At 42.3% G+C, this 13,275-nt stretch overlaps 1 protein-coding gene across 1 annotated transcript; it reads right to left on the reverse strand.

Annotated features, from left to right (window-relative positions):
* Nucleotides 1-2,075: 2,075 nt before the first annotated feature.
* LOC138766442 (NTPase KAP family P-loop domain-containing protein 1-like) lies at nt 2,076-12,930 on the reverse strand. The gene is made up of 4 exons (XM_069944035.1): nt 12,851-12,930; nt 12,086-12,117; nt 4,580-6,096; nt 2,076-3,049 (listed from the first exon to the last, which is right to left on the reverse strand). The coding sequence occupies exons 1-4, from the start codon at nt 12,928-12,930 to the stop codon at nt 2,852-2,854; spliced, it is 1,827 nt and encodes a 608-aa protein (XP_069800136.1). The 3' UTR covers nt 2,076-2,851.
* Between the last annotated feature and the right edge of the window lie 345 nt (nt 12,931-13,275).

Consider the following 13,275-nt stretch of genomic DNA (forward strand, 5'->3'; position numbering starts at 1 on the left):
GTCTCTTGTGTTTGTGTCTATTGTAAAATAATAATATACAGTATAATGTGAACTCAGCCTTACATAGATAGCAATTATAGTAGCACAATATAGGTACTATACAAAGTAGTGTTCCTAAAGAAGGAAAGGAACTTGCTCTCTAGTGCCACCTACTGGAGTACTATACAAAGTGTTCCTGAAAAAGGAAAGGAACTTGCTCTCTAGGGCTCCTATTAGAGGTAGCATCCCTGGAGATTACTGGTAGACCCCTTCTGAATCATGTACATAGTGAGTCACTTTTTGAATAGTGACTTTTATGTTGATGTTATGTAAATAGAATGCTAGCGAGAGAGCCTCCTACAGTGTCATCTACAGTGCCCTTATAAAGCTCCTTATATCTAATTCTCTGTGTCTTCTTCCTGTTTAGTGGTAAACCATGGAAATATTTTAAGCTTGCTCATTCTGCCCCCCAAGCAATAGGCCAATTGCGGATAACCAGTGTTCAGCGGACCTGTCAACCTGTCAGGAATGTTCTCGGAATCCGAGCGCTCGGTGTTTGATTCTCCACGGCTGCAGACATTAGATGCTTTCCTAGGGAATCCTGTAAAGCATGGATACAGCTATAGCCTATGTTCCTACTTTGGAAACATATTGGGCAAAGGCAATTGTCTTGTTAAATAGATGACCGCTAATAATGATTATGATCATTATTAGCGTCCTTCTATGTTACGAAATGGCCGCCTTTCAGGATATTTGCCCAAAGTATGAACCTAGCCATAGGCCGTATCCAAGTTTTCCTGGCTAAAAAAGTTTAAGTAAAAAAAACTTTTTTTTAATTTAGAAATTTTTATTTTTTACAAAAATCCAATACAAAACACAAAAAGACACTTCACAGTTATATACTTAACCCATACCCACCCCAATACGGAGAATACTTCCCAACTATCTCACCGATCTCTTACCGACCTCTTACACCAAATTACGGTACTGTGGAGTCACCCCGCAGCCCAACTACCATTAGCCCAAAATCCTTGGGTGCCTATCTGACCCTCAATAACCACCCCCTACTATCAGCAGTAGTTACTCTGATCTATCTGTGCGGAGTCATAAACCCCAACCCCCCAAGCCACTCCGGCCAGACCGTACCTTCACAAACTTATCACCCTCTCAAAAACCACATAAATAAACCACATACATAAATCGAAACTCCGCCGCGTCCACCCTGCCCTCACAATACCTTCTTTCTTTTTCCCCATCCCTCTAAAGGGGGAGGGGGTGACAGCACCCGCCAATGGGATACCTCTCTTAAACACTCCACTTAACACTTAAAGTACTCCACAGTAACCACTGCAGAAATACCACACCTACCACTTCCACCCAGGCAACCGACCAAAGTAAAATCAACTTTATAAAAATGTATTTTGCATGGATTGGGTGGAAGCATCGCAGAGGAGGGAGACTCATGTGGAAAGATTTTTTTTATTGTTGGGAGAGTTGTATTGCTTTGCTGCCCACACAGGTGCAGCGCTCTATCAAAGAGTGCTTTTGTATGGTATCAAAAGAGGATCTTGGCCGAGGATCCACCTATTGATCTGGGGTGAGCCAGAGTGTCCCATGCACATAAAATTGGGAGGTCTGCTTTGGGCTTCCTGTGAGAGCTTTAGTTGTTTTATAGTTTTAATTTTACTTTTAGGATGCGTTCACACCTACAGGATCTGCAGCAGATCCGCAGCAGATCTGATGGTGCAGATTTGATGCTGTGTTCAGTTGTTTAAATGAAATCTGCTGCGGATCCGCAGCAGAAAATATGCTGCAGGTCCGGTAAGTGTGAACGTACCCTTATGGTGTTCTTGTTATTTGTAACTATCTCTGCTACGGCAGGTATCCTTTCCGTACAAGGTTGGCGAACGAATTGCTTTATAATACCTGTACATTTCATACGTGAAATTTGTTTGTTTAATGTTGGAAAATTAATAAAAACATTTAAACTGAAAAATTAATTTTGCATAAAAAAAAATAAAAAAAAGTGTTTTTTTGGTCTACAGAATGTAAAAAAAAATACATGTACATGGTAGCACCACAATTTAAAAGAATAAGTATACAAAATACTCACTACAGGGGAAGAATTGCATTCTTTCTATCCCTAGCAAAAAAAAAAAAAAAATGTTTGTAATGACCGACATATTAGAAAAATGACAGATTATGATACATAACATTGGCCCTCAGACAACCCAGCAGTTAAACAAAAATTGAACATTAAATAGTTCAGAATGTGTTGCAATAAAGATTTAATTTTTTTAAAGTAATAAAACATTATAGAGGAGAGTTATCAAGTTGGTGTAAAGTAAAACTGGCTCAGATTCCACCTTTTATTTTCCAAAGAACCTGTGAACAATGAAAAGTGGAATCTGATTTGTTGCTAGGGGCAACTGAGCCAATTCTACTTCACACCCCTTTGATAAATCTCCCCCATATATACAAATTTATCATACAGGTGTGCACTGGATATAGGGAGGGAGTACACCATGTATTTCCTATTCATGTCAGTTGAACAGGTTCCTTCTGTTATTGCCTATGTACACGGGGCTTGCTGTAAAGAATATTAATAAATGCTGTTAAAAACAGATCAAGCAAGATGGCCGCCCCCATGATAATGTACAAAAAAAATTTACAATCAGAAAATAGAATCCAGCTAAAGAAAGAGGAACGTTTCAGTATCTGGCTGTAATCAGTAAAACAAAATCTAGGTAATGGTAATACATTGTCTTTAAGCTTAAAATTTGCTTTGAAAATGTACATGTCTTATGTATAAGAGTAAGCATTATACTTATACTGTATGTGATACTCAGAAAAACTGTGTGCTCTTTAATGCTTAAAGTAAAAGGTTTGGGGTCGGCAGGCTTAAAAATACGTCTCTAAATGCCACCCAGTCTCCCAGGTTCATGTCCAGGGCTTCTCGTATCTTCACATTATCGGTGTATAGAATAGCCTTTCCATTCAGATTATGATCTCGGATGTTCTTCACATATTCATTAAGATATTGGGCAGATATGTTTTCAAGCTCAAGTATCTAAAACCAGAGGAAAAAAAAACACATAGAAGAGTATGTGGGATGAAAAACAACTGGACCCATACTTATTATCCTAAATGGACTGCACTTTGTTTTACCTAGCATAGGCGGTGCTTGATGCAGAACTTCTTTCTGGGGAACAATATATCAGTATTTTTGTCCACAGCCTTTTTTAAGGGTATATTAATTTACTAAATAGTTCCAAGAGTATAGAGGTACGTCCATACACTTCATGCTTTGATTTAAATCCAGCAAAAACTGTAGGAGCGTTCACCATCCAACAGGTTTCAACTGATTCACACAACTCTACTCATGGTCCATGAATAAGGTTGTGTGAAGCAGTTGAAACACCTCTTTTGGTGAATGCTGTTCGCAGGTTAACTGGTTTTAATGAATGTCTAATAAAGAAATCCAAAGAAGTTTCCTTGTGTCAAGTTCTTTTGCAAGATTTGTGTCTACTGTACCAGAGGTTGGATTAGTGCTGAAACCAGGATTCCCACATGGACAAAAATGAACTGGTGTTGGTATAAGATGGTGTAAAATGCCCACAGCAACCAATCACAGCTCAGCTTTAATTTTACCTGAGCTGAAAGCTGAACGGTGACTGGTTGTTGTGGACAGTTTATACCAGTTTTCGTTTTACATACAGTAGTTTGATAAATCAGGGCCATATATAAACTGGCTCATCTGGACAATGGACAATTGTATAGGCAATGAGGGCATTTTATTAAATGAGGACCTCATGTAGATGCAAATTGCAAAAAGATTAAACATACTGAATATATATGTTACTTGATGCCTGCGACCAATGACACTGTTAATGACCCGGAGCTGTTAGTCACCCACATGGATCATAATCAGCCACCAATACAAGTGAATGTGACTGCAACCAACTTCTAATCCAACCAAATATGGCCAAGTCTGGAAACAATAACATCAAGATCGTGACAAGAGTTGAGTGAACCAGGCCAAGGTTTGGGTTTGTACGACTGCAAACCATCGACATTTGAATCCCACTCTCTTCCCGTTTCATGGTAAAGGTGGAGACAGTCCCAACTGGAAAACAGGAATACAGCCTAGGTCAAAGGCTTTATCCCTGTTTTCCAGGCAGGACTCGGGCTGTTTCCTCCTTCCCCATGGAACATGAAGACAGCAGAAGTCAAATGCCGACGGTTCAGATTTGTATAAACCTGAAACTTGGTCCTGTTCGCTCATCTCTAATCATGACCACGACCACTTTCTCTATGACTGCATCTGTGAATATTACTGTGTCTTGCCATAGTGGCCACAATCGTTCCAGCCAGTGGTGTAGAGTAGTCACGAATGGTTGAAGTAACTTATTGCATGTACAGATACTTGAGTCTGTCAGCCAGTTGCTGCCTATTGTAACCAAAATCTCTTACTTTGAGTCAGTACCACTTTGCTAGTACTGTAAAGTCTATAAATTTTTTACACAGAATTTCCATGCAAAAAATCCACAGCCGTGTGTAATCGTACCCTTAAACTACAAACAAAAATCTAGTTACTAACCTTCTTACAGACAGCTTCAGTGTCCATTTTCATTAAATCCATCCTACTCAGTGTCTCCTTCTTGAACCGTAATAAGTTAAAACTATCATGTAGGAGTTCAATCTTCCTTTGGATGGTAGGATCTAAATTGACGGTGTACGGCCGTAACATGATGGCATCTTCCACAGTGAACTTGGTTTTCTTTAGCAATTGGCAGAAGACATCTAGATCCCCATCTAACTCCAGAAGCTGTTTGATACTTTCTCTATTGGCATTCAAGGCATCCAGCGACATATTATAAATCAACAACAGTTTTGTATCAAGATAATCTTTTTCAGAGTCGGGAGAATCTTGTTTTTTTTTCTTTCTAATGCTCTGTAGCTCATCTTCAATGCACTGTAGTATCCAGCTGAGGGTACACGGCCATTGGGCGGCCATTATCACCCACTTTAACACCTTATGAGTACTTAAACATTTGTCATCCTCGATCATCAGTCTTCTAGTGATGATAATGGTGTTCACAATCCTCCTCATGTTGATAACATTGTCGTTGATATATTGACGATATTCTGGAGAGTTTATTAATTCTTCTGCTTCCTGGGTTGGATCTCTAGTTGTGTCTTGGTTTTCAATACTTTCGGGATGGTCACTTTTGTCCTTTTCCTTAATTATTCTCTTCAAAAACAATTCCTTAGTCTTGTCATTCATTTCGGGTACAGAAAAAGGTAAAGTTACAATTCGGTTGAGGAACAGGTAACCATTGTTGGCCATGCCTTTCAGGAGATCGGATTTTTCGGCACATTCAGTAATGATACCAGGGTCTACAGCCAGGATACATATAAATGGAGCATCTTTATTAGACAGCAGAACATTTATAGCATGTAAGACCTCCACCACTCTATCGGGCAGACACTTGTCCAGTTTGGTGATCTCTATGATGACTCTGATCTCCTGCTTTCTGTATATTTCCATCATCTGAAGGTAAGAGGTGATGATATTGATCTCCTTCTTGACATCACTCATGAAGCCCAACTGGGAGCTCATGTCCGTCCTCTTCATTTTCTGCATCAGTATGTCTTTTTGAGTCACAATGAGATTTCTAACCACTTTAAGGGCTGATCTAGAAAGCAACACTGAACTACCGCCAAAGATAGTTACTGCTGTGTATAATATATAATCTGTTACACTGTCATATTGATCAGATGCCTCAACATTCAGAAGAAATTTTACCAGTAAAGAACAAACCAGGAACAAAAAGACAAATAAAGTAACAATCAAAACTGGGATATGTAGAATCTTCTTAGGAGCCCATTCTTTGATATGTAGAATCTTACATTTCTTTGATTTATTATGTTTGTTTTCTTCCGCCTCATCTCCATCACTTTCTTCATTCTTTTTCAGTGCTCGATAAATACCAATTGGTATCAGTCCAAATGCATCCTCGATCCCATCACAGAGAGCTGTAACCAGGCCGGCCCATAGGTAGTCACAGCTGGTACAGTGCCAGGCATTGAAATCAATGAAGATATTATGTCTTCCTTTAGGATCATTGTTAGAAATGTGACTTTGCGCTCCTCAGTCCGTGCCGGGCGGCCGAGGAAGCGCTGAATTTCTGTCTGTGTTTGCACTGAATGAACTGTGTTTTACTTTCCAGCCACACCTACCTTGCCTGTCAGACTTCTGGCAGTGCAGGGGTTACTGCACTGCTAGATCTGTTCAGCTGAGCTTGGTGCTGGGATCAGGGCTGGTCCAATCAGCTGCTGGACCTAGTCTCTGATCCAGGATAAAAAGCAGTCAGATCCCTCAGTTCCCTGCTGGCTATTAGTTGTTACTAGTCCCAGCTCCCCTTCTCCTTTTTCAGCGTGCCCTGTCCTAATCCCCTTGCTATTGCTCTACCCGTATTCTGACCTCTTGCCTGACATTTGACTATCCGCTCTCCTTCTGATTTTGTACTGCGTTGTCTGTTTGGTTTTGACCCTGCTAGTTGACTATCCTCTATTGTGTTTTGTTTGTCTGTCTACGTTTTGTGTATTCACCTACGCAGTGTAGGGACCGACTCCGTGGTTGTCCACGACCGTTTAGGGTCGACTGAGGCAAGTAGGCAGGTGACAGTGGGTGGGTTCAGATCTAGGGCCCACTGTCTTTTGTCTTGTCTATGCCTGCCTGTCATGACAGAATAGCCAGCCTCTAAAAAAAAAAAAAAAAAAAAAAAAAAAAAAAATTTTTTTTCTTTTGCGGATCATCATGGATCCTGTGAAAGCTCTGGTTGAGCAAATGCAAGGTCTGAACAGGCTAGTTCAGAATCTTGCAGAACAGGTGCAGGAGCAGGAGTCCACACCACGGCAAGTGACCATGACCGCGGCAATGCCTCTGGAACCTCCGATTCTGCTCCCCGAAAAATTTAAAGGGGACAGGAAGGCCTTCAGGATCTTCAAGGAAGGTTGCAAATTATTTTTTCGTTTACGTCCCCGCTCCTCAGGAGATGAAACCCAAAGAGTCGGCATTGTCATGTCTCTCTTGCAGGGTCCTCCTCAGGAGTGGGCTTTTTCGTTACCCCCTGATTCTATGGAATTATCTTCAGTGGACCAATTTTTTGATGCCCTGGGGTTACTATATGATGACCCAGACAGAACCGCTGTGGCAGAGCGACAGCTGACTTCTCTGCGACAGGGTAAGAGACCTGTAGAGGAGTACTGTGCAGAATTCCGTCAGTGGTGTGTTCCTTCAGGGTGGAACGATCCAGCATTGAGGTGTCAATTTAGGATGGGGTTGTCTGACCAACTTAAGGACCTATTAGTGGTGTACCCTACCCCTGACACGTTAGAAGGGACTATGACATTGGCAATAAGGGTTGACAGGAGACTCAGAGACAGACGTGGGGAAAAGAGCGCCTCTGATGCTTCTAAATCTCTTTCTTTCCCTAACTCTACTCCTAAGTCTAATCCTTCTGTTCCTCTGCTGTCACAAGAAGACCCCATGCAACTAGGTGCTGCTGACACCCAGACCCGACGAGCTCTTCGGCTACAGCACAATCTCTGCCTGTACTGTGGCAAGTCTGGTCACTGGGTGAAAGAATGTCCATCCAAGCCTGGTCAACCGGCGAAAAGACTCCAGCGTCTGAGTGACTGTCGAGAGAGTCACTCAGGCGCACAGGTACCTCTAGAAAATAAGAACAAATTGATGTTGCCCATCTCGTTGTTTTTAGGTAATAAGTGTATTTCTGGGTATGCTCATGTGGATTCTGGAGCTTCTGCCAATTTTATTAGTTCTGCATTTTGGTCATGCTTGGGAATTTGCCCTCTTCTGCTTAAATGTCCATTAACTATTACTGGTGCTGATTTTACCCCTTTGGCCCGGGGTAAAATCCAGTACATCACTCCGCATCTTGAGGTGCAAATTGGATCAGTTCACAAAGAAAATCTTGATTTTCTGGTTATGGATAACTTATCCTCTGACATTATTTTGGGTTTGCCCTGGTTGGACCAGCATAATCCTGTGTTTGACTGGTCTAACAGGGAATTGATTAAATGGGGGCCGAATTGTGCTTCTCATTGTATTGCGCTAAATGTCACAGATTGTTCTCCTGTGGAGGGAGCAATTCCTGAGTTTTTATCTGACTTTTCTGATGTCTTTGATGAGAAGGCTGTGGAGGTGCTACCGCCACACCGACCTTATGATTGTGCGATTGACTTGATGCCAGGGTCCAAGTATCCTAAGGGAAGAATCTTCAATCTGTCTAGACCTGAGAGGGAGGCCATGCGAGAATACATTCAGGACAGCCTTCGCAAAGGTCACATTCGTCCCTCTTGCTCTCCCTTAGGGGCTGGGTTCTTTTTTGTGGGGAAAAAAGATGGTGGTCTTAGACCGTGCATTGATTATCGTGAACTAAACAAGATTACCATTAAGAACCAACATCCCCTTCCCCTAATTCCGGATCTATTCAATCAGATTGTGGGCACCCAGTGGTTCTCTAAGATTGACCTACGTGGGGCCTACAATCTGATAAGAATAAGGGAGGGGGACGAGTGGAAAACTGCCTTTAATACGCCTGAAGGGCATTTTGAATATCTGGTTATGCCATTTGGGTTAAGCAACGCGCCGGCAGTTTTTCAACATTTTGTTAATGATGTTTTCCGTAAATATCTTGGTCAATTTTTAGTAGTTTATCTGGATGACATTTTAATCTTCTCTCCTGATTGGGCCTCACACATAGGTCATGTTCGTAAGGTTATGGAATTGCTCAGATTGAACCATCTGTACGCTAAACTGTCCAAATGCCAGTTCGGGATCCAAAAGGTCTCTTTTCTGGGTTACATTATCACCCCTAACTCCTTCTGTATGGACCCACTGAAGGTGGCTGCTATTGAGAAATGGGAACGACCTACTAGTCTAAAGGCCCTGCAACGATTTTTAGGATTTGCCAATTATTATAGAAAATTTATTAAAGGCTTCTCAGTCATTGCCAAACCACTGACTGACTTAACCAGAAAAGGAGCTGATCTTGTGAACTGGAGTCCCGTAGCTGTACAGGCATTTGGACAGTTGAAAAAATGTTTTTCTGAGGCCCCAGTGCTTATTCAGCCGGATTTAGATCAGCCATTCATCATCGAGGTAGATGCTTCAGAAGTGGGGGTTGGAGCGGTCCTCTCACAAGGTTCCGAGACCCTCACTAATCTTAGACCTGTAGCCTATTTTTCAAGGAAGTTCTCTAAAACTGAGTGTAATTATGACATTGGTAACAGGGAGTTGTTGGCCATTAAATGGGCCTTTGATGAGTGGAGACACTTCCTTGAAGGGGCTAAACATAAGATCAGGGTTTTAACTGATCATAAAAATCTCTTATACCTTGATAAAGCTAAGCGCCTTACTCCTCGACAGGCAAGGTGGGCGTTATTTTTTACCAGGTTCCATTTTGAAATTACCTTCCGTCCGGGTTCTAAGAATGTCCGAGCGGATGCTCTGTCTCGCAGCTTTGAGGCCAGCAATGCCCCCAGGGAAGAACCTGAGACTATTTTAGCACCAGGTGTGGTCGTTGCCACCCTCCAACCTGACCTTGCCGCCCAGGTGGTAGATTCACAATCCCTAGCCCCTAGGAACATCCCGGAGGGAAAACTCTTTGTACCCCCCAACCTTCGACTCAGAGTTCTTGAAGAGACCCACTGTTCAGTTTTAGCAGGTCACCCGGGCATTGCTGGCACAAAGTATCTGCTCTCACGGTATTATTGGTGGCCGTCTTGGGCCAGAGATACTAAACTGTTTGTTGAGGCCTGTGAGGTCTGTGCCAGGTCCAAGGTTCCTCGTAGATTACCTGAAGGTCTTCTACATCCTCTCCCTTTGCCTGAGAGACCCTGGACCCACATTTCAATGGATTTTATCACTGACTTGCCATCTTCAAAAGGGAAGACTGTTATCTGGGTCGTAACTGATAGATTTTCTAAAATGTGCCATCTGATTCCCCTTAAGAAACTCCCTAATGCACGTACGTTAGCATCTCTGTTCATCAATCACATTTTACGACTTCATGGGGTTCCAGAGAACGTTGTGTCTGATAGAGGGGTGCAGTTTGTCTCTAAGTTCTGGAGGGAGTTCTGTGGTCGATTGGGGACTTCATTGGCATTTTCATCTGCCTTCCATCCTCAGACTAATGGGCAGACTGAAAGAGTCAACCAATCATTAGAACAATTTCTAAGATGCTTTGTTTCTAGTGCCCAGGACAAATGGAAGGAGTATTTGTCCTTGGCAGAATTCGCCCTCAATAATAGAGAAAATCATTCTACCAAAATGTCGCCGTTTTTCTGCAATTATGGTTTTAATCCGAGGTTTTCATCTGCGCATGCTGCTGAATCTGTTAACCCGTCAGCTGAAAAAACCTATAGAAGACTGTGCACAGTCTGGGCCCAAGCTCTTGAGAACTTGGTTAAAGCCCAGGAATTATCGAAAAAACAAGCTAACAAAAGACGCATATCTGGCCCAGAATACCTAGTGGGTGACAAGGTGTGGCTTTCCACCAAAAACTTGAAACTTAGGGTTCCGTCTGGAAAACTGGCACCCAAATACATTGGGCCTTATGTCATCACTGAGATAATTAACCCTGTTTCTTTCAGGTTGCAATTGCCAAGAGTCATGAAAATTCATAATGTGTTCCATAAGGCTCTATTGAAAAGGTATATCACTCCTGTGTTGCCGTCTATTCCTCCAGATCCCCTGGTCATTCAAGGGGAGCTTGAGTTTGAAATTGAGAAAATTCTGGACTCTCGCCGGGTGCAGAACTCCGTTCAATACCTCATTCATTGGAAGGGGTTCGGCCCGGAAGAACGGACTTGGGTGGCAAGCCGAGATGTCCACGCTCCCCGTCTCATTAGACAATTTCATAATTGTAACCCCTCTAAGCCTCGTCCTTTGAGTGAGGTTCCTGAGGCCCCTCATAAGAGGGGGGGTACTGTTAGAAATGTGACTTTGCGCTCCTCAGTCCGTGCCGGGCGGCCGAGGAAGCGCTGAATTTCTGTCTGTGTTTGCACTGAATGAACTGTGTTTTACTTTCCAGCCACACCTACCTTGCCTGTCAGACTTCTGGCAGTGCAGGGGTTACTGCACTGCTAGATCTGTTCAGCTGAGCTTGGTGCTGGGATCAGGGCTGGTCCAATCAGCTGCTGGACCTAGTCTCTGATCCAGGATAAAAAGCAGTCAGATCCCTCAGTTCCCTGCTGGCTATTAGTTGTTACTAGTCCCAGCTCCCCTTCTCCTTTTTCAGCGTGCCCTGTCCTAATCCCCTTGCTATTGCTCTACCCGTATTCTGACCTCTTGCCTGACATTTGACTATCCGCTCTCCTTCTGATTTTGTACTGCGTTGTCTGTTTGGTTTTGACCCTGCTAGTTGACTATCCTCTATTGTGTTTTGTTTGTCTGTCTACGTTTTGTGTATTCACCTACGCAGTGTAGGGACCGACTCCGTGGTTGTCCACGACCGTTTAGGGTCGACTGAGGCAAGTAGGCAGGTGACAGTGGGTGGGTTCAGATCTAGGGCCCACTGTCTTTTGTCTTGTCTATGCCTGCCTGTCATGACAATCATTATGTTGTTTTCTGGGAGGTTCAAAAAATATCATGAGAAACACAAGTATGAACAGCTCCTTTACTGTTAGCTTTCCGTTTTTGGACCTGCCAGATATTTTTGAATATTGTTCTGTAAGAAAAGAAAATCTTGATCACTTGATCCTTTCACTGCTGTTGTAAAAACAAGATATTAGAAAAATTTTTAATTTAGCCATAATGTAGTGGTTTGCCAGAGTTTATATGTAGAAATGAGCGATTTAACAGTAACTTGAGGTTTGCTTGAACCTGAATGCTTAGCATTTGAATCATGCTGCCTGTAGAATCTTTTTGAATCTTGCTGCACAAACCCGAACTTACTGCTGATTAAAGCCCCGCGGCTGTTTTATTATACTGCTGCAAAGATTTAAACACTTTCCCAGCTCCAAGCATCACATTGATATATGATGCAGGGCGGTGATAGTCGACTAGATCACTTACCTGACAGTAGCTTCCATGTTTCACAGAACATACTGTAGGAATGAGCGTAAGGTTAAGTTTACTGTCCACCAATACCCCCAAATCCTTGTCAATGGTAGTTTTACCCAGTGCTTTATTGTTTAGCACATAATTGTACTTATTATTTCTACGACCCAAGTGCAGAACCTTACATTTATCCACATTAAACTTAATTTGCCATTAATTTGCCCAAGCTTCTAGCTTCTACAAATTCATCTGTAATATTATATTATCCTCCTCTGGGTTTATAATTTTAACGAGTTTAATGTCATCTGCAAGTATGAAGATTCTACTATGTAATCCCTCTACATAGTCATTAAGAAATATATTGAGTGGACCCCCCTGTAGCACCCCTTGCAACTGTGACCCAATCTCTGTATATCCCATAAATAACCACCTTCTGTTTCATATCATTTAGTCAGTTATTTACCTAATTACATATATTCAATTCCTGCATAATTCTGGGATAGATGCCATTGTTTTTAATGGAAGATGCAATGTAATAGTATGCAAATTTTGCAAATGCTTTTTAATTAGAAAAATTGCTTACTTTTGCTGACATGCCCTTTACTTTGCCCTTTTGTGTACCATGCATTACCTAGGTTGCCAACCACTGCTCTCTGATCTGTGAGTGGTGGCCAGGCTGCTGACATACTTAGTGGTTTGAACCTCAGCTGGTGATTACACTTTTACAGCTTCTATGTCTCTCTCTCAGATCACAGACTGCTCCAGGGCCTGTTGATTTACCTGGAGGTGTCTGTGATCTCATTAGGAGACACAGAAATATAAAGCTGAATCAGCTCGGCATCGTTGTGTCCTATTTTCATTTTTGATAGGCCATCAATCTGTTTTGCCTAGAAACCCTTTTACCTTCATACCTGTAGTTGTTTGTGTGTGTGATGTTTGGTTATTGTTTTCTTCAGTATTGGTTTCAGATTCATCCGGTACTTTTAAGCAGCAGCAGTAGCAGCACCCAGCAGTGTGAGGAGCCCTCTCATCTGACCACCAATGGAAAAAACACAAAGACATTACGTGTGAGAGCTGTGTCTCTCTAAGCTGAACTGCAAACAGCATGTGGGACGGCATCATAACAGCGACCCTTTAATTTATTATCTCTTTCTTTTGCCTTTCTAATGCACAGGACAAAAGCAGGCTACAGGCCACACTTGTAT

Source organism: Dendropsophus ebraccatus, chromosome 10 (assembly GCF_027789765.1).
Source record: "Dendropsophus ebraccatus isolate aDenEbr1 chromosome 10, aDenEbr1.pat, whole genome shotgun sequence".
Taxonomy (NCBI): domain Eukaryota; kingdom Metazoa; phylum Chordata; class Amphibia; order Anura; family Hylidae; genus Dendropsophus; species Dendropsophus ebraccatus.